The sequence below is a fragment of the Myxine glutinosa genome, chromosome 1, assembly GCF_964187855.1.
Source record: "Myxine glutinosa chromosome 1, kmMyxGlut1.1, whole genome shotgun sequence".
Lineage (NCBI taxonomy): Eukaryota > Metazoa > Chordata > Myxini > Myxiniformes > Myxinidae > Myxine > Myxine glutinosa.
Genome location: NC_136261.1, coordinates 115,308,404 through 115,330,525, shown reverse-complemented (window position 1 = coordinate 115,330,525; position 22,122 = coordinate 115,308,404). Strand labels below are relative to the sequence as shown.

Genomic DNA, 22,122 nt, shown 5'->3' with positions numbered 1-22,122 from the left:
TATCCTCCCTCTCTTGCCTGCAGGGCCGCTGGCGGGTCCCATTCCCGTGGTTACATCTTTCTCTCGGAATTCTGTCACCGTGCAGTGGAGTAGCCTACGATTGTTAGAAAGACGTGGATTCGTGCATCATTACAAGGTCTATTACGGCGTTGAGAGTCTTTCAAAATGTAAGTCTCAATAGCACAGGTCTGTTATGAATATAGTTTTTCTTAATGTAACAACTGCATTTGAAATGTTTTTTTAATGTCCGCGCCCTTCATATGTGACCTTCATACATAGCTTGTCATTGTGACTTGCGTCCCTTTCATATAAGATGTAATCTTTTGTAACTGCTCTTGAAATGTAAAGTTGTCACAAGGATCAATTTGTATACCTCCACAATCGAAAGCTTGGCCCCACTTTGAATTGTTTCCCCGCAGCGAATTAAACTTGCTATTAGCATGAGCTATTCGAGCAAATTTTAATAAATGCGTAGCCAGCTAACACAACACCGTTGGGCCAACGTTGGAGCAACGTCAGCACTTACGTTGGGCCAACGTTGGAGCAACGTCAGCACTTACGTTGGGCCAACGTTGGAGCAACGTCAGCACTTACGTTGGGCCAACGTTGGAGCAACGTCAGCACTTACGTTGGGCCAACGTTGGAGCAACGTCAGCACTTACGTTGGACCAACGTTGGAGCAACGTCAGCACTTACGTTGGGCCAACGTTGGAGCAACGTCAGCACTTACGTTGGACCAACGTCAAAAGCTTTTGCCCAGCCAACATCGCCCCGACGACGTTAAGTCCCATTCGACTATATGGGGGGCCGACCTTTGAAGGGAGGGTGGCACAACGTTGGCCCAACGGTGTTGTGTTAGCTCTTTAGGTTTTGCTCCAACCTTTTCATTTGTCCATTTTTTTTGTGTACAAAGTTAAGGCGCATTGAAGAGCAAGGGGAACAGAAGGCAACACACTGACAATAGGGCCATAGGACAACATGCTGATACAATAAGCTGATCAACAGGAACTGGGCAGGAATAGAGAGGTGAAAGAGCAAATGTTCTTGGTCTGAGTATGGTGGACTTTGGCGTTTACCTGCTTCGTGAAAGCTCATCAAATCAGAGATACCCACCCTGTACCTGTTTTGTCTTTCTTTTGTCATTTCATCCTCCATCTGTATACCAGTGAAAACTCATCCACAGATTTGTCATAGCAATTTACGCACTGTGGTGTGATAAGCCCACAGTTGCACTTAACTTTCCTCCCGTGAAAGGTATGATGTTATTAGTGGTTCTCTGGGTGACATAAGACAGAAGAGTTAGCTTGTTAATGTAGTTAGGTTTCGTTTTAACTCATAACCCTTTCCCCATGTATAGATGCTAGAAGAGGGCAACCGACCCTCTTCTTTTTTGGTGATTATGCCTTATATTTCTAACCCTAACAACTTCCCAGTGTAGTAAAATGCACATATGTGTGCCACACGCTCATAACCTATCACCAACAGCAACATGAGTAGTGTCACACAGACAAGGCAGCAGCAAGAGAAAACACTTTCATAAATGGGCAAGGGAAGTGGAGGAGGGTGGGGTGTTGGGAAGGACAGCTCCTCCCTGGACATTTTGCCCTGCCAAACGCTGCAATACTTTACTTGATGTCGGAGAAAATGTGATACCTTTATCTTGTTCCTTCTGCTTTTTCCAATGTAAAATCCACATTCTCTGCTCTTTCACCTGGAATCCTTTCTTTATTACCCCATGCATGCAAAGCAAAAGATGTGGTTAAGCAATACGTTCACCTTGTCTGTCTGTCCATCGACAAATGTAAGTTTATGATCAAGGAACAACTTCATTTTAATTGAATGGATTTAATTTAATTAATTGAATTCAGACTTCCGTTTCCGGTCCCTGGAGCAAGGCAAGGAAGCGTCTTTCGACCTCTGGACGGCAGCAAAAGTTATAGTATTTTTTCCATTCGTGTTTTCGTCAATTTCTACTCGTTTTTTATTGTGCATGTGTTGCAGGGTGTTTTCCAGTTGGTGTTGATTTGCAATTCTTGCAAACTTTTGTATAATTTAATCGTTTTCTGTCCCACCGCATGCGCGGCCTGGTTTCTCTCGACTTCCCTCCCCCCATAGGTGTTCTGTGAATTTAAGTTCTTTCCTTCGCTGTATTGCTTATTTCTTAGATTTTCTCTTCTCCCCCTAACTTCCCCGAACATCGACCACTTGTCTAACGTTTTAAATCTCTTCAAAGTCTCTTCACGTTTCTTCTCGTCACGTCACATCACGTCTCTTCAAAGCTGTCCATGCGCGCACGCTTTCGAAGTTAAGTAACTTTACAATTGTGTTTTTGTCGAAACTGTATCTTTCTGTCGGTGTGCGTAACTATTGGTGTGTCTTTAATAGTATTCTTGGTGTTGGTTTTTCATACCTGTGTACAGAATCGTCGGTTATTTCGTGTCGCGTATTCTGACACCTAGTGTAGTACTAGTAGGCTACCGTGTCTGTAGTTCTAGTACAGTGTGTCAGTGTAGTACTGACGTGAAGTACAGTGTGTCAGTGTAGTACTGACACTATCGTGTCAGTGTAGTACTGACGCCTAGTGTAGTACTAGTAGGATACCGTGTCTGACCTTGGCTTTAGGCTTTGTTTCTGTCTCAGCGGTTCTTCGATTGCGCTCGCAATTACTTTCGGTCTCTATTTTTCACGTTTCACGTTCGGTCTCTGTCTCTGTTTTCATCTCAACTAAAAAAAAAAAAAAAAAAAAAAAAAAATCCCTTCTCTGTTCTTATCCGTTGTTCGTTCTTATTTGTTCGTTGGTGCTTCGACCACGTTGTTTGTGATCACGTGTTCACGTCGTTAAAAAATGTTTCAACTGTCCCCTCAAGAACTGTATTCTGTCATATACTATAACACCTTTTTCTTCTTCTTCTATAAAAGGATGCTTTAGACTTGCTCACCACATCTATTCATTCCAAAAAGAAATTCCATCTCTTACAGTTACAGTGCCTCTTTCATCCATTCCCTAAACTCTCCAGAACTCCACCCATCCTTCAGCGTCCTCAAACGTATTTTTGATTCGAAGGTCTCAAGAAACTCATTTTGCAATAAATGTTCGTTTCCCATTAATCGTACACTTTCTAAAATCCAATCTCACCCCTCCCCTCCAAATCTTCCCCATCACCCCTTCCCTCCAAAACTTCCCCATCACCCCATCCCTCAAAAACTTCCCCATCACCCCTCCCCTTCAAAATTGCCCATCACCCCTCCCCTCCAAATCCACCCCCTTGCCCCTCCCCTCCAAATCTTCCCCATCACCTATCTCTTTCAAATATTCCCCCTTGCTCCTCCCCTCCAAATCTTCCCCATCACCCATCCCTTTAAAATCTTCCCCCTTGCCCCTCCCCTCCAAATCTTCCCCATCACCCATCCCTTTCAAATCTCCCCCCTTGCCCCCTCCCTCCTAAACTACCCCCTCACCCCTCCCCGCCAAGACGCCCCTCGCCCCTCCCCTCCTAGACTCCTGCCTCACCCCTCCCCTCCAAATCTCCCCCATATCCCATCCCTTTCAAATCCCTCCCCTTGTCCCTTCCCTCCCAAAGTCCCCCCTCACCCCTCCCCTTCAAATCTCCCCACCCTCATTGCTTCTCAATTTCCCCCCTCTCACTCCCCCTCCTCAAAGCGTCCTCCCCGCTTCTTCCCCCTTCAAACTCTCACCTCCATCTCCCCCAACCTTCTGCCTCGCTCTTCCCCCTCCTCAAATAACACCTCATTGTGGCTCACCCAATCACCATCAAACCTTTTGTCCGCCCCATCCTTCCCTTTCTCCGAGCTATTCTGAAATCTCTGACACACCTTCAACAGCTCTCCCTACCTCTTCATCCTCTTCCACATCTTACCCTACCGCTCCCCCAAACCCCCCCCGTTCTGTATCCGATGCTCCCCCTTCCTCTTCTTTAACAGTATGGACCTCAAACATTCGCTCAAACTTGACTGATCTCTCCAAACAGGTTGCTTCTGATAAACCAGACGTGATCTGCTTAACAGAAACTTTCCTCCTTCATGATGTCTCTGATTCCTTAGTATCTCTCCCAGGTTACTCCCTCCTCCGGTATGATAGACCTGAGCCTCGTCCTGGAGGGGGAGTTGCTATCTTTATAAAAAACTCTCTTCCTCACTCGCCCTGCACTGCCCTCTCTCCACCTCACCCCCAGGAATACCTTTGGCTACGGCTTCCCCTTCGCTCCCACCTTTTGTTCATATGTGTGTTGTACCATCCACCAAACAGTGATGACTCCATCTACATCTCGCTGTCTGATAATATGGACCAACTTCTATCGACCCATCCCATCTCTCTCTTCCTCATATGTGGTGATTTCAATTGTCACCATGCCAGTTGGCTGGGTGTGGGTTCCTCTCTCACCAGCCATGGCTCTTCAACAAAGGATTTCTGTGACTCACTGGGACTGACACAATCTGTCAATTTCCCGACCCGGATCTCAGTCAACGGAGCATGTTCTCTTCTGGACTTGGTTATGACAAACTTCCCTGAAAATGTCTGCTGCTCTTCTTCTGCTCCAATCGGCTCATCTGATCATGTGCTTGTTAAAGTGGACATCTCTCTGACCATTCTCAGAGAGCCTCCTCAGCGTCGACGAGTCTGGCATTTCACTCAGGCCAACTGGCACGGTCTTCAAGCAGCCATCAATCATCTGGACTGGTCTCCCATCTCTACCACCTCTGACATCAACGCATCCTGGGAATTCTTCCAAAGTAAATTGCTCTCTCTCATGCACAGATTTATCCCATCTCGTCTTCAGTTGTCATACCCTTCCTCCCGTCCATGGTACACGGAATCTTGTGGTGAGGCTATTGCCCAGAAACAACTTGCTTTCGTCTCCTGGAAAGCAAATCCAACGGAAGGAAATCTCATTTCCTTTCACAAAGCCCGAAACAAGTGTGTGTCCACCCTCAGGAGAGCCAGGAAACAATATCTCTCCGTTCTCAGGACGGAACTCTCTTATCTGTCTCCCTCTTCCAAATCCTGGTGGCGTCTGGTCAAATCTGTTTCTGGTGTTTGTTCCCCCTCCATCCCCTCCCTCACCTCAAACGGCCACACGGCTGATTCCGCACGTGAAAAAGCTGAATGCCTCAACTCTGTGTTTGCCTCTAAATCTTGTGTCCCAAACCCATCCCTCTCTGTACCCACCGTACCCAGTCGTACCCAGCTGCTCCTGGACTCTGTGTCCTTTCCTCCTGACAAGGTGGAAAAGTTTCTGTCAACCCTCGACTCTGATTCTGCAACTGGACCTGACGGCATCAGCCCACGGTTCCTAAAATCCTGTTCTTCCGCTCTTTCACTCCCTCTCTCTGTTCTCTTCACCCTCTCTTTTGCTCAAGGTCATCTGCCATCTGCTTGGAAATCTGCCAACATCACCGCTTTGCACAAAAAAGGTGCAAAAACAGATCCCAGCAACTACAGACCAATCAGCCTTCTCCCAATTATCAGCAAAGTCATGGAATCCATCATTGCTTCAGATATGAAATCTTTCCTCTTCTCCAATGGCTTGATCTCTGATCATCAATTTGGTTTCAGACCAGGTCACTACTCTGGACATGCTGCTTCTGCTGTCTCAACAATGGATGGAGGTCCTCAATGCCAAACAGGAAATTACAGCTGTCTCCCTTGACATATCACGTGCCTTCGATACGGTCTGGCACCCCGCTCTGCTCACCAAACACTCCTCTTTTGGTATCCATGGAAATCTCCACGCATGGCTGGCGGACCTCCTCTCTAGTCGTAGTCAACGTGTGGCCCTGAATGAGGTTTCTCTCATCTCCTCTTCCTGTTCAGGCTGGAGTTCCCCAAGGCAGTGTTCTGGGCCCTGTGCTTTTTCTGGTCTTCATCAATGATCTCTCTGAATCTCTTGAAAATCCTCTCCATCTCTTTGCTGATGACTCTACTCTCTGTCGCTCCATTCTTCATCCCTCAGATCGGCAGTCTGCAGCCTCCTCACTCTCTGCAGACCTGGACAAAATCACAGACTGGGCATACAAGTGGAACATGTCTTTCAATCCTGACAAATCTCACACTCTTACGATGTCTCTCCGAAAAGACCGACTGGACAACCCTCCCATCCACTTTCTGAATAATCCTCTCCAAGAAGTTCTGTCACTCAAGCTTTTGGGTCTCACTATCTGCCATGATCTTTCCTGGGAAAACCACATTTCAAATCTGGCCTCCAAAGCCAGTCGCTGACTGGGCATCCTCCATCGTGCGAAGTCCTTCCTTGGCACACCTGAGCTCCTCACCACATACAAGGCTTTCATCCGCAGCTCAATGGAATACTGCTCTCCCCTCTGGGCTGGTGCACCTGCCTCACACCTAGCTCGTCTTCACGCTGTTGAAACCAAAGCATTCAGAATCATTGGAATCTCCCGCGATGAAGCTAACTCCAAGGGCCTCTCACGCACTCACCGCAGGCAGGTTGGTGGTCTTTCCGTCTTCTACCGACTCCTCTCTGGCCTTGCCCCCCCAGCTCTCTCTGGGCTCTGTCCAGCAAATATTCCTACAGGTCGCACAAGATCTGCCTGCAACCTTCTTATGGTTAAACTGCCAAAATCAAGACTCTCTGCTCACCTTCACTCCTTCATTCCTCTTTTCTCCCGCCTCTGGAACAAACTCCCTCACTCTCTTCAATCCCACTCCACCCTTCAGGTCTTTAAAACAGCTGTTCACCACCATCTCTTATCTTCCCCCATCCAAAACATTGATCTTTTCTATCCCCGCTAATTTCACCCCAATTCCACTTTTTTGAAATACCAACTTCTGTCCTGGAAGTCCTTGGTGTCCTTGTGTTTGATACTTCTGCCACCCCCTCCCCCCAAGCCCTCTCCCTCCCACACATCTCCCTGCTCTTAAATGTTGTGTGCCCTCAAGTGTTTGTGTGCTTCCCCTTCTCTTGTCTTCCGCTCCCTCTTTTTATATATTTTGTTTGTCTGGTTGATTTGTTTGTGAAGTAAATGTCAGCTCTTTCACGAGCCTCGATTCAGTATTCAAAAAAAAGAAAAAAAGAAAAGAAAAAAAAAAGAATTATATTTTGAACATGGATCTGAAAACAAACCTGAAGTTTAGCAGTACTTTCTCTCTGAATTTGTCCCAATCACACATGCGCATAGAGGAGTGAGATAAGTTTTCAGTGGTGAAGCCGCTTCAATATTTTGTTATGTCCTTCCTTCCATCTGTCCATCCGTCAAAAATGAAGAAGAACCTTTCTTAACCACCATGTTTAATTCTAAAGGTAATTGTGCAGTAATTGGACATGTTAAATAAGGTGGTGTATAAGACACTGCATCAATGGTGATAAACTTCCAGAATATATTTATATGACCTTTAAAATCATTATTTTATTTAAATTGAATTATATACTGAAACACTGTGTGTGGTAAAGTGTTCGATGAACATTATATTTGATGAAAGTGACAGTGTACACTACCGGTCAAAAGTTTTAGAACACCTCAATTTTTCCAGTTTTTATTGATATTTACGCAGTTTAATGTCTCAATGTACTCTGAAATTAAGCATAGAACAAATAACCAATTGGAGATAAAAAAAGAAATCATAGAATCATTTTGTTTAACAAAATTTAATTTAAATTTTTGACTCAGCAAAGTAGTCACCTTTTGCAGATATAACCGCCGAACACACTCGTGGCATTCTTTCTACAATGGAAATCGAATATTGTTCGGGAAGTTCTTCCCAACACTGTTGCAGAAGTTCCCACAAATGTGTTGCACTTGCAGGTTGCTTTGCTTTTACCCTTCTTAGTCAGGGAAACATATGAAAATCTGTTAACTAAATTGTTACCAAAAAATTTCTTCACTAATATGTTTGTAAAGGTGTGTAATAACATGTGTTAAAATGTTGAAGGTCAACTCCCGTGGGAAACCCAGAAAAAAAGCTGTTGAATTCGGGTACTGAAAAATTATTTTCGAGAATGTTTTTTTTTTTTAATCGGCCCTTAAGTAACTTATGAGGGGTCAAATAAGGGTTTTTCATGATTCTGAGTTGATTGTTAACATTTATATTTCACCACAGACACTCCTTTGTGGAAAAATAATTTCTAAATATATCTCATTTTCTACTTTGCAGGACATGGAGTCTAGCAATATGGATGAAGACGTTACTCCACCTGTGCTCAATTGCTTCATCTGTGCACGCTCGGATACACCAGCTGAAAGGCTCATACAGGCAACTCCAAAGGGATACTCAACTTTATTGAAACAAGCAGAAACTGTCGAAAATGTTACTGTTGTGGAACGTATGAAGGAGGCTCAAAAGGAAGGAAAACTGAGGTACCACCAGAAGTGTAAAAATGATCTGTACAACAACTTTGTTGCAACCACCAAGAAGTCAGCTCAAGCATCAAAGGCAGAGAAAGAGTCATCAAAGTTGAAGAGAAGACGCACTACTTGTGAGTTCAGTTCATCAACTGGCTGCAGTTCTAGAAGATCACAGTCAGTTGACCTCCTGTATAAGGATGTATGCATTCTTTGCAACCAACCAGCCCAGCTCTACAAAAATAATCCAGCACAAGCTAGAAAGAAATACAGAGTGCCAGATAATTTGACTGCAGATACACTGAAGGCAAGCTTGCTGAAGACAGCACGGAGTCGCGGGGATGACTGGGGCACTGAAGTCACTGGACGCCTGGAAGGGATCAACGACTTGGTAGCAGAAGAAACACTGTACCATTTGCGATGCAAACTTATGTTTGCGAGAGGTGACAGTTTGTCCAAGACTGATGAGGAAGGAAAAAGGAAGAGAGGACAGAGGAGTATTGATGAGGAGCGAGAGGCAGTTTTTATTGAATTCTGCGAATGGTTAGACTCAGAATTAGAGCATGGGGTAATGAACATGGACCAAGTCCATGAAAAGCTGCAGGAGTTTGATCAGTCACCAGAGAAGAGCCTTTCTTATTCAAAGCATTGGCTAAAGATAAAACTTCTAGAGAAATACGAAGACACCTTGTATTTCACAACACAGGAAAGAAGGGCAGATGTACTCTGTCTCAAAGATGGCACCGACAATATTCTGCGAGAGCATTATGCTAATCTTGACCATGGAGATGAGAAGACTCAGATCATAAAGACGGCACTCAAGTTCATATCCAATGATATTGCCTTGATTGATTTAGGTCCAAAGTCATACCCCACCACACACAGTATGACTGACATCGATAGTCAGCTGACACTTGTTCCTGCAAGCCTTCAGATGTTCTTGAGACCGATTGTCAAGACAGACGAAAGAGTTGCCGTTTGGGGGCAGAATTTTATTAAGGCCTGTCGACCTCGGTCTGGAGTATTGCCACACCAAATGGGGCTTGCCTTGCCATACAACTTGATCATAGATTTGGGTCAAAATGGATGCTCAACAAGTTCCACCGGCTGGGATACACTGAGTCTTACACGGAGACACAAAACTACAAATACTGCTTCCTTAATAGTAGGAGTGGAGATGATGTTCCAGATACTTCTGGCACTCTTGACACCATTGTGGAGGAAACCGATGAACAGATCAATGATGAGGTTGCGGTTGATGCTGCGCTTGAGGATCAATCAGTGATGACAGCCAAAGTGCCAGCCAGTGAAAGTGAATTGTCAAGTAATGATCAGGTGGTCTTTATGGAGGTTGGGGAAACAAACAATGCAGTCACTCAGTTTGTTGGAGACAATATAGATTTAAACATAGTCTCTATTCACGGAAACACTCCCTTTCACTCAATGGGTTGGATCGAAGTCACCTCTCCGGCACCACCTTTGCAAGATCCACAGACAACAGCAGCTTTCCCCCGGGTGAAGTTGAAGGCACTCGACAAAGCTAAGATCCTGAGAGGAACTGAAGTAAAGATTATTCCATTTACGAACAGGAAACAGATAGGAACGACCGCGATCATGTTTCTCCCCCTCGCTGAGCTGGATCCTTCTACAGAGCATGTCTCTGAACCCCAGTGACTATGGATGGACAATAGGTGTGCATGGGTATGAGCCAGTTCCAACACTGGACCCCACGGCTCCTGAGGAGCTATTGCAGTTCACGAGCTGTAATTGTCATGGAGATTGCAGCAACCGGCGATGCAGCTGCAAGAAGAATGGGGTCACGTGCATCTCGGCCTGTGGAGTCTGTAATGGCATTACATGCAGAAACTGCAGTCATGATGTTGTTGAGTCTGAAGAAGACATAGACAATGACTGTTGAAACTTCTGACATTGTGAATGAGAAATAACTCTTGAGTATTATATATGTATGTGAAATAAAAGCTACTTTGTGTGTAAATGTAAAAGTGAAAATATAAATGTTAACAATCAACTCAGAATCATGAAAAACCCTTATTTGACCCCTCATAAGTTACTTAAGGGCCGATTAAAAAAAAAAAATTCTCGAAAATAATTTTTCGGTACCCGAATTCAACAGCTTTTTTTCTGGGTTTCCCACGGGAGTTGAACTTCAACATTTTAACACATGTTATTACACACCTTTACAAATATATTGGTGAAGAAACTTTTTGGTAACAATTTAGTTAACAGATTTGTGAAATATCTCATAAAATGCCCTTACTATCTGTCCAGTTCATCACAAACCAGCTCGATGGGGTTTAAGTCTGGAGACTGTGCTGGCCATTCCATGATTTGAAGTCTACTGTCTTGTTCTTTTCCTCGAAGGTGGTTTTGACAAAGCCTGGAGGTGTGTATAGGGTCATTATCTTGCTGGAGGATGGACCCCTGACCAACTCGGCGTATACCAGAGGGTATTGTATGGCGCTGCAAAATGCTGTGGTAGCCCTTTTGGTTCAGGGTGCCAGTCACTCTGTGCAAGTCGCCGACTCTGGATCCAGCAAAAGAGCCCCAGACCATCACGCTTCCTCCTCCATGTTTGACAGTTGGTGTCACACACTGAGGAACGAACCATCCTTTCGCCTACTCGACGACGTACAAAAACCCTGCGTGATGAACCAAAGATTTCAAATTTTGATTCATCGGTCCATAAGACCTTCTTCCAGTCTTCAGTAGTCCACTGGCGGTGCTTCATGGCCCAGGCAAGCCTCTTTTTCTTATTTTGCCATCTTAGCAATGGCTTTCTTACTGCCACCCGACCTGTCAAACCTGCAGCTCGAAGTCTTCTCTTCATAGTTGAAACTGAGACTTGCTTACTTCGACCAGTGTTTTTTTTTTGTTTTTTTTTGTATACAAGATCGAGGCTCGTGAAAGAGCGAACATTAATCACACAGAAAGACAAACAGACACATAAAACAAATAACATCGGGAGCGGTAGACAAGATGGGGAGAGAGGGGGAAGGACACAAACACAACATTTGAGAGCATGGACTGAGAGACATGGAGACATCGAGAGATCTGTGGGAGGGAGAGGGCTTTGGGGGGGAGGCATGTGAAGGGGGGGGGGGGGGGTGGGGGAGGTATAAACATATGGACACTGCCAGGATTTCCAGGAAAGAAGTTGGAATTTCAAACAAGGTGGATCTGGGGTGAATTAGTGGGGGTAGAAAAGATCAAGGTTATGGATGGGGGAAGATAAGAGATGGTGGTGAACAGCTGTTTTAAAGACCTGGAGGGAGGAGAGGGATTGAAGGGAGTGTGGGAGTTTGTTCCACAGGCGGGAGAAAAGAGGAATGAAAGAGTGAAGGTGAGCAGAGAGCCGAGATTTCGGCAGTTTAACCATCAGAGGGTTGCTGGCAGATCTTGTGCGACCTTTAGGAATATTTGGGGGACAGAGCACAGAGAGAGCTGGGGGAGCAAGGCCGGAGAGGAGTCGGTAGAAGACAGAAAGACCGCCTACCTGCCTGCAGTGAGTGAGTGAATAGCCCTCAGAGATAGCTTCATCGCGGGAGATTCCAATGATTTTGAAAGCTTTGGATTCAACAGCGTGAAGCCGAGCCAGGTGTGAGGCAGGAGCACCAGCCCATAGGGGAGAACAGTATTCCATTGAGCTGCGGATGAAAGCCTTGTATGTGGTGAGGAGCTCAGGTGTGCCGAGGAAGGACTTCGCACGACGGAGGATGCCCAGTCGGCGACTGGCTTTGGAGGCCAGCTTGGAAATGTGGTTTTCCCAAGAAAGATCATGGCAGATAGTGAGACCCAAAAGCTTGAGCGACAGAACTTCTTGGAGAGGATTGTTGAGAAAGTAGATGGGAGGGTTGTCCAGTCGATCTTTTCGGAGAGACATAGTAAGAGAGTGAGATTTGTCAGGATTGAAAGACATGTTCCACTTGTTTGACCAGTCTGTGATTTTGTCCAGGTCTTCAGAGAGTGAGGAGGCTGCAGACTGCCGATCTGAGGGAAGAGGAATGGAGTGGCAGAGAGTGGAGTCATCAGCAAAGAGATAGAGAGGATTTTCCAGAGAGTCGGAGAGATCATTGATAAAGACCAGAAAAAGCACAGGGCCCAGCACACTTCCTTGGGGAACTCCAGCCTGAACAGGAAGGGGAGATGAGAGAAATCCATTCAGGGCCACACGTTGACTACGACCAGAGAGGAAGTCCGCAAGCCATGCATGGAGATTTCCATGGATACCATAGGAGGAGAATTTGGTGAGCAGAGCTGGGTGCCAGACCGTATCAAAGGCCCATGATATGTCAAGGGAGACAGCTCTGATTTCCTGTTTGGCATTGAGGACCTCCATCCATTGTTGAGACAGCAGAAGCAGCATGTCCAGAGTAGAGTGACCTGGTCTGAAACCAAATTGATGATCAGAGATCAAGCCATTGGAGAAGAGGAAAGATTTCATATCCGAAGCAATGATGGATTCCATGACTTTGCTGATAATTGGGAGCAGGCTGATTGGTCTGTAGTTGCAAGGATCTGTTTTTGCACCTTTTTTGTGTAAAGCGGTAATGTTAGCTGATTTCCAGGATGCTGGCAGATGACCTTGAGCAAAAGATAGGGTGAAAAGAACAGAGAGAGAGTGAGATAGAGCGGCAGAGCAGGATTTTAGGACCCGTGGGCTGATGCCGTCTGGTCCAGTTGCAGAATCAGAGTCGAGGTTTGACAAAAACTCCTCCACCTTGTCAGGAGAGAAGGACACAGAGTCCAGGAGCAGTTGGGTTCGACTGGGAAAGGTGGGAACAGAGAGAGATGGGTTTGGGACTAAGGATTTTGAGGCGAACACAGAGTTGAGGCATTCGGCTTTGTCACGTGCGATGTCAACTGTGTGGCCATTTGAGGTAAGGGAGGGGATGGAGGGGTAACAAACACCAGAAACGGATTTGACCAGACGCCACCAGGATTTGGAGGAAGGAGACAGGTTTGAGACAAGTTAAGCTGTGCTTGAAGCTGTTGTCCTGTGAGCCGCCCATCACGCAAGCTGTTGACTCTCAGAAACTTGTCTTCTGATTCTGTTGTGACTTTGGGTCTGCCAGACCTCTTCCTGTCAGAGTTTCCTCCAGTTTCCAACATACTACTTCCTGCAGTGCAATATTGTCCAAATAATGCTTCAGAGGGTGTAATAACAGTCTGTTCCAATACTGCTTTTATACAGACAGGGGGTTTGTAATCAAGTAATCAGCAGAGGTTGGGACACCTGTTGGAATTGTTTGCATCAACTTTCAAGGCTTAATTTACTTACATTGCTGCAGAACAGCTGTAAGTTGTTAACCCATTACTTGTTCCTTGAAGAAGCCCTTTTTTTTTTCCAATATAACTGTGCAATTTACATTATTTTCCCGTTTGTGCTGACCTAAACTTTTTTTTTAACCTCGAGCAGTTTACTGCTTACCTTTGTACCATTTCAGGTTACTCACTGGACTTGAATTGCTTAAATTTCAATAAAAACTGGAAAAATTGAGGTGTTCTAAAACTTTTGATCGGTCGTGTATGTTGTGTAACCATACATCTATAGTTACAATTGAGTTTAACATAGCTTATAATGCCTTGTTGACAAGTTAAATACTACATACCACAATTAAAAAACACATGACAAGCTCCCACTCCGTGATTGTCAAAACCACAATAGTTTGATTTTGCCTCCATATGGAACATAATGTAGTATTTTGACAGAATTGCATTTACTTAAAGCTGACTGAATCTTGTTTTCACGTCTTCGCAGTGAGAATGTCCTGAAGCTGATTACGAAGATTGTGTGGCTGTTTTTGCGATCTTTTCCCTCTGGTATGGTTTCTGCAGATGTGGAGGTGCCAGGCAACCAGCGGAGTGTGGTGCTATCAGGCCTGAAAGCTGGCTCGCATTATCTTATGCGTGTTTCAGCGGTGACAGGTGCAGGAGAAGGACCACACAGCCCACAGAAAAAGTTTGGCACAACTCTGATCGGTAAGTGTCTCACGATGTACTCTAGGTTTTGGCCAATAAGACTTGGGGGTAGCTTTGTATAAGCAGAAATAGATGGATCAAATTTTGTCCTTTCAAATCCACACCAATACTCAATCTTCTCTTCCCCCTTTATAAATAATTCATACTAGATATACCTCTCAAAGACAGGTGATGGGACAATGTAACATTTGATAGGATGGGAGTCCAATAATAATAATAATAATAACAATTCAGAGATGAATGGAATATATTGAGACAAAAACAACTTTGGGCGGCCTGCATCAGAGAAATGGGCAACCTTCAAGGAGCATATGTGCAGGGTGCAGGTAGGTATATTCCAGTGAGGTGTAAAAATGGAGGCAGAAAGACCAGGGTGATTGTTATTGTTGTTGTTGTTGTTGTTGTATAGCCCTGGACAGTTCTCTCAAACAAGCCTGTGGCATGGAGACAGCTGATCGATCTTCTAGGAGTGACCCAGATATCCCCCACATTCAGGATGGTGGACCCCCGCATTCACAAAGTCAGGGCCATGATATTGTTAGTGTTAGAGAGAGAGACAGAGACAGAGACAGGGAGAGACAGAGACAGGGAGAGACAGAGACAGGGAGAGAGAGAGACAGGGAGAGAGAGAGAGAGAGACAGGGAGAGAGAGACAGGGACAGGGAGATAGAGAGATAGAGAGATGTTGTGGGCCTATTGATGAATAGCACAGGAGAATTGGTGGATGATGAGAGTGATATGGCAGACTTCATAAATAGTTTTTGTGCTTCTGCATTTACACAGGACCAGTTAAGGGAACTTCCACTAGCAGAGAGTATATATCTCGGGGATGAGCAAGGGCTTTTAGAGGAGATCCATGTCGTAATAGTGGAAGTGAAGAATTTAGTTTTCAAGGCTGAAAATTATGGGTGATAAAGCTCCAGGTCCAGATATTCTGCATCCAAGTGTATTGAGGGAGTTGGCAGAGGATTTAAGCATGGTATTAGTGGAATCTCTGGTACCTGTCCTAACTACAACAGCTCGTTGGAGTCAGGACAGGTACCAGAAGATTGGACAGTAGCAAATGTAACACGACTACTTAAGAAAGGATCCAGAGAATAATTTGGGAACAATATACAGTCACGTGAAAAAGTAAGTACACCCCATGTAAAGTTTTGACTTTTTCAACATATTTCAACATACAGCTATTTGATCTTCATTTCAACAATATTGATAGATAAAGGTGATATAATATAACAAATATCATGAAACATTTACATTTTGTAGTCCATTGTATTATTTAAGTAAACATAAATGCAAATTTCGCATGTGGAAAAAGTAAGTACACCCTTGTCTCCAACAGGTGGTATTGCCCCCTTTGGCAGAAACAACCTCAAGTAGGCGTTTCTTATAACTGTCTAACAGTCTCTGACATCGACTGAGAAATTTTTGCCCACTCCTCCATGCAGAATTATTTCAGCTGTGCGATGTTTGAGGGGTTTCTTGCATGCACAGCTCGTTTCAAATCCCCCCACAACATCTCGATGGGATTTAGATCTGGGCTTTGACATGGCCATTCCAGAACGCTCCATTTCTTTCTTTTCAGCCATTCCTTGGTGGATTTACTGCTATGTTTAGGGTCATTGTCATGTTGCAAGGTCCTCTTTCGGTTGAGCTTCAACTTCTCCGACAGATGTCCTCACATTATCCTCAAGCACCCTCTGGTACAATGAAGAATTCATAGTGGATTATATGATGGTGAGCTGCCCAGGCCCTGATGCAGCAAAGCTGCCCCAAACCATAATATTTCCACCACCATGCTTTACAGTTGGTATCAGGTTCTTGTGGTCAAATGCTGTCTTTGGTTTTCGCCAAACATGTCTTCTGGTACTGTGGCCAAATAGCTCTACATTTGACTCATCTGTCCAGAGCACATTGTTCCAGAAGTGCTGGTGTTTGCCTAGGTGTTCATTCGCAAACTTTAGTCTTGCCCTGATGTTCTTTCTGCACAGCAAAGGTTTCCTCCTGGCACAGCTCCGATGTAGATCAAATTTGTGCAGCCTCTTTCTAATGGTAGACTCATGCACTTTGACATCAACAGTGGCAAAAGCTACCTGTAGGTCCAAGGATGACATTCTGGGGTTCTTAGAGACTTCTTTCAGCCCCTTGCGGTCTGCTCTCGGGCTGAACTTGCTGGGGCGGCCTGGCCTGAACAAGTTGGCAGTTGTTTGGAATCTTCTCCACTTGTAGATGATCTTCCGGACAGTCGAATGATTGATTTCAAATTGTTTGGAGATCTTTTTAAATCCCTTTCCAGACTCGTAGGCATTTATAATCTTCTTTCTGAAAGCCTCAGAGAGCTCTTTTGATCTAGGCATGGTGACGCCGCACACTTCAACAACAAAGAGCAAACCAAACTAAATGTCTGAGGTTTAAATAAGACAGGTTCCTCCAAGATCCTCTGTAACGATGTTCTAATCATTTGCACCTGAGCTGGTGCACCTGATTCTAATTTTAGGTATTTGAAGTCGTGATAAATGTAGGGGTGTACTTACTTTTTCCACATGCGAAATTTGCATTTACGTTTATTTAAATTATACAATGGACGACAAAATGTAAATGTTTCATGATATTTGTGATATTATATCACCGTTATCTATCAATGTTGTTGAAATGAAGATCAAATAGCTGTATGTTGAAATATGTTGAAAAAGTCAAAACTTTACATGGGATGTACTTACTTTTTCACGTGACTGTAGCTGTTGTCTTCACTTCAGTTGTGGGAAAGTCATTGGAGACGTTAATTAAGTGACGAAGAGGGAAACATTTAAATAATTTGAATCGAATTCATGACAGTCAGCATCAGCACTAAGGGGAGGTCATTTTTAACAAATTTATTGGAGTTCTTTGAAGCAGTTTATGATTAGGTGGATAAGAGAAGTGTTGTATATCCAAACTTTCAGAAGACATTTGATAAGGTACCGCATAGGAGGTTCTTAGCTAAGGTGAGCGCTGGCAGTGTAGCTGGTCAGGTAGCTAAATAGATTTGAAACTGGCTTAATGATAGGAAGCAAAGATTGGTTGTGATAGGGAGATGTCTGGCTCGGAGGATGTAAATAGTGGGGTACCTCAGGGGTATTGGAACCATTATTAATAAGCCTCCCCATATAGGGTAGGGGGAGTCTTATAGCTGTTGTGGAATTTGTTTCTACAATTCGCGCCCCCAGTTTTTAATGGTACCCCAGGGTTTCTTATACCCCGAGGAGTTACAGTTAGATGTCCGAAATAGTAATAGATGTCCGAATCACCATGATATATTTTTTTCTTCCTGCGCCCCCAATTTCCAAAATTTCCGACCTGTATCTGATGGCTGGGACTTTCGGAATGATATTTTGCAACAAGTTGATGTAGTTGTTTTGACATTGACCTAATTTTAAGGTCATTACCTAATTATATAAATTTTAACAATTTTCACCATCGCTCGGCTAAGGTTTGTCTGATTAGAAGGAAATTCTCCTCTCGGTCAAATGGCGGTTTGAAAAAAACAAAATATTAATCAAAAAGTCAAATGGCGGTTTGAAAAAAACCAAAATAATAATAAATTGAAAAACCTGCTTTTTGTCATCTATAAATTTTGCCAAATTTAAAGACTGCTTGGCCTTCCAAGGTGTTCTTGCATCATAATAGTGTACCTGCAGTGAAGTTGTGCACCTGATATTTGACTTTTTCCAGATTGTGACATAATTAACAAAAAAGACCTTTTTATCATAACTTGAATACTTTTCCTCTGATTTTCATGATGCTGAGTTTTATGGTTAGATTGTAGATGGGGACACATTTTCTTAATTTACATAAAATTTACTTTATCCCTAAATGTTGATGGTCAAGGTCGTATGGCTGTCTGAAAAAGTATGGCCATCATTGGATCACGGGATGTCGATAAGTCACGGGCAATCACTAAGGGTTACCCTTGGTGATCACTTTGTGATCGCAGGTACCTAGTTCATAATTTGCATCAATGATTTGGATAGTCGGGTGAAGAATCAGCTTTCGAAAATTTGCAAATGACACAAAGCTTGGAGGTAATGTAGATAGCAGAGAGGCGGTCATCAGATTCAGGAAAGTCAATAGATACTTTAATTGACTGGGCAAAAGATTAGCAGATGTAGTTTAACATGACGAAATGTAATGTGCTGGGGATTGGCAAGAATAATGAAAATAAAGATTATATAATGCAAAGGGGCAGTCTTGAAGAGTGTCACATATTAAAAGGATCTGGGGGTGGTAATATATACGGGGCATAATCATACAGCACAGTTATAGGTAAAGCCAACATGATTTTAGGTTGTTGTTGTTGTTGTTGATTAGACGTGGTCACTTCTGCTCGAACAGGCCTGGAGAAGCCGATCGATCTCCTTGGAGCAACCCAGAGTATTCGTAGGGGGATAAAATATACATAAAATAAAGAGGTAGTTCTAGCGCTGTACTGTATAGGACTTTCGTGAGGCCTCATTTAGAATATTGTGTTGTCGATTGTCATCCTTTAATTAAGTAGCAGTAGCAGCACTATGAGCTCTGTAGTTGCACGTGTAGAGGGCTCACAAATGACCTCCAGATATAGGGGCAATCCACGTGACCCATCTCTTATAGTCTACAGGTGATACCAGTCCACTTTTGATTAAATCATGAATGCCTTTAAGGTAACCAGGGTTGAGTAAAAACAAACTGGTACTGTGTAATGGCAATGCCACCCAAATCCTCCCAGTATCAGTATTTTACAGTTTTGGTCACCACATCTGAGAAAGGACATAGGTGCCATAGAAAGGATTCAGTATAGGGCTACTAGATTGATCTCAGGGCTAGCTCGACTAAGCTATGAGGATCGCAGCTGAAGGAGACAGGACTTTATACATTAGAAAGGAAGCAATTACAAGGGGATCTGATGGAGATGTTTTAGATAATTAAGGGTGTGGACAAGATGGAGGCAGTGGAGGTTTTTAGCATAGCGGGCAGTGTTAGGACCAGGGGACAGACATAGCTTGAAGGTAACGAAGATGAGAGTTAAGACATTTTTAGGGCCGGAGTCTTTCAGTCGGAGAGTGGTTAATGCATGGAATGGTCTCCCCAGTAAGGTAGTCGCAGGGGAGATGGTTTACATTGAAGTTTAAATTGGAATTACAGACTTGGCATTTAATATGGAATATTTTTTTTTCTTGACTTGGGTTTACTTTCTTAACTCAGTATATCAATCTGGTGAGTTTCTTTTACACTTTGGTGATTTATTTGTTAAAAGAACCATGTCACTGATTGTCTGTCGCAGCAAGAAGTCAACAACAGGATTATATCACAGGTGGCGTGGCAAAATGTACGGACAGGTGCATTTGACGATTGGCTTCACAGTCGGGTATACAAGGGTTGTTGCGTTCTGTATTAGTGGAAAACAACTGCTGCACATCTCCAAAAGTTATTGCCGCTTCCTCTGGAGATGGTCAGTCAACTCGAGAATTTTGTTTGTCATGGAGTGGTGGCTTTACGAAATTACGGCATGAAACAGCGTGCTATTGCTCGGCAGTATGGCATCACTCAAGGTCAGGTGTCAAAGATCCTGAAACGAAATGCTCAGAGGGGTGTCCCTACTCCAATACCGAGGCCAGGACGTCCCCACAGAACCACAAGGAGGGATGATCGCCAGCTGCACCGGTTAGTCCTCAATGGCCGTACCAAGTCAGCTAATCGGCTTCGGGCTGAGTGGCAGCAACTGACAAATGTGCCTGTATCCAGAAGGCTAGTCGATCAACGACTGGTTCAAGCAGGCTATCGTGCCAGGCGTCCCCTGAGAAAGCCAGGCCTGAACAGACAACACCGCCAGCGCCGATTGCAGTGGCCCAGAGAGCACCGTCAATGGCAGCCAGGACACTGGAATCACGTGATCTTCAGTGACGAGTCTAGATTTCTGGTCTATCGTCAAGATGGCCGCGTCCGAGTGCGCAGACAAGTGCATGAAGCCTACAACAAAGATTGTATAGTGCCAAGAGTCCAAGCTGGAGGTGGTGGGGTGACCGTTTGGGCTGCTTTTCATGCAGGGGGCAAAACTGACCTGGTTATTCTGAATGGAAACCTGAACCAGTTCAAATACAGGGCCATTCTGGAAGAAACATTGCTTCCATTTGCTCGTGCAGCCTTTCGAGGAAACTTTGTCTTCCAAGATGACAATGCACGGCCTCATCGTGCTCGCATGATCCAACACTTTCTTGCTGACCGTGGTGTAGAGCATATGGAGTGGCCTGCCATGTCCCCGGATATGAATCCGATAGAGAACTTGTGGGCAGAATTAACGCGTCAAATCGACAACTTGGACCAGCAGCCTACCTCTGTGCGTGAATTGCAGCAGGCTATTGTCACTGCATGGCAAGCGATTCCTGTCAAACCTTGGCAAATCTCGTGAACAGCATGCCTCAACGTATACGTGCTCTCCTGAATGCTCGTGGGGGTTACATGAAGTACTGAACTGTAATTTTACTGTCCGTAATCCCAGTCGTAATTGAACTTTTGTTTTTGTTAAAAAATTTTTTGGCTAATGTGCAAAATAAAGAGATACTTCTGGAAAACGTACAGAAGTTTAACACAGTACTGTCCATGAATTGAGTTCGATATCAGTTTACATCACTTTCAAGGATCAATTTATTTGTTTCGAAATGTCAAATGTGGTTTTTGTTTCTTTTAAAGGTAACATTAACAAAATCTAGAATAAGTTCAACATAATTCCAATGAACTTTTGGTTCTAAGACATCTTGAAAAGTAAGTTCACCCCCACAAAAAAAATATTCCATATTAAATGCCAAGTCTGTAGATCGGTACCTGGATGCATTGGAGATTGAGGGGAATGGAGATATTGGCAGGACTTGAAGGTAGTTCTTGTGTGTGAATGAGTGATGGACACTGGGGGTGGTGCAGCACAGACACTGAAGGTGTGTGTGTGTTTGTGTGTGTGTGTGTGTGTGTGTGTGTGTGTGTGTGTGTGTGTGTGTGTGTGTGTGTGTGTGTGTGTGTGTGTGTGTGTGTGTAACTTGCTTACTTTTGACTTGGCCGAACGGAATAAAAGGAAGAGTTGAGACGGAATAAAAAGGGGGAATTAAAAGTAAATTTAGATGTCGTAAGAAGAACTGCAAGACATTGTTAGTTGAGCCAACAAACATCGGTGATGATGCGTGAAGCAGCAAAAGAGGAGATAGGAAACTTGACAGACAAAAAGGACAAACAGTCTTCATTTATATGGATTGAAAGAATACTTTGAATTCCAATCTACCCACTTCCACATCCCAATTTTCTTTGGATGTGAATGACCTTGGAAGGAGTAAAACTGAATAGGTGAATTCAAAGCTTGGGGTCAATGAGATAAAGATTTTAATTGCTGAAGCAGATAGTCTTGTTTTGACTCGACTGAATTTTTTTCCATGTAGCTGTATTGTTTTGATTGATTCGATGTAAATGTTACCAAGTTTCCGAATTAATCTACATCCCTATGTTTTGCCTTTTTCAAGTTGACAGTGCTTGCATAGTATTGTTGTAGTTGTACAGGTTGTGCCAGTTGCCTCGTACAAGTCCGGCGAGTCGCCTCAATGCGACCGTAATGGTCAGCTGAGTCAGCAATCCTGGGCTGGTTTACAGTCTTGCCAATTGCAATACCGTACCCGTAGGACTGTCAAATCAGACAAGTGTTGCACTAATTGGTACCATTTGCCTCGTCTTTAATTAGGTCAAGCATCACCAAGAAGTACACGGTATGGTCTTAATATGCGGTGATAGTCGCCATCGCCAATTCAC

The 22,122-nt window shown here is 44.1% G+C and overlaps 1 protein-coding gene across 1 annotated transcript in view; it reads left to right on the top strand.

Annotated features, from left to right (window-relative positions):
• LOC137427798 (interleukin-6 receptor subunit beta) overlaps positions 1 to 22,122 on the top strand; it is a 142,286-nt gene that overhangs the window by 96,754 nt on the left and 23,410 nt on the right. The window contains exons 13-14 of the mRNA XM_068117548.2: positions 24 to 167; positions 14,176 to 14,319. Coding sequence (XP_067973649.1) covers positions 24 to 167; positions 14,176 to 14,319 — 288 coding nt within the window. The remainder of the gene's footprint in view (positions 1 to 23; positions 168 to 14,175; positions 14,320 to 22,122) is intronic.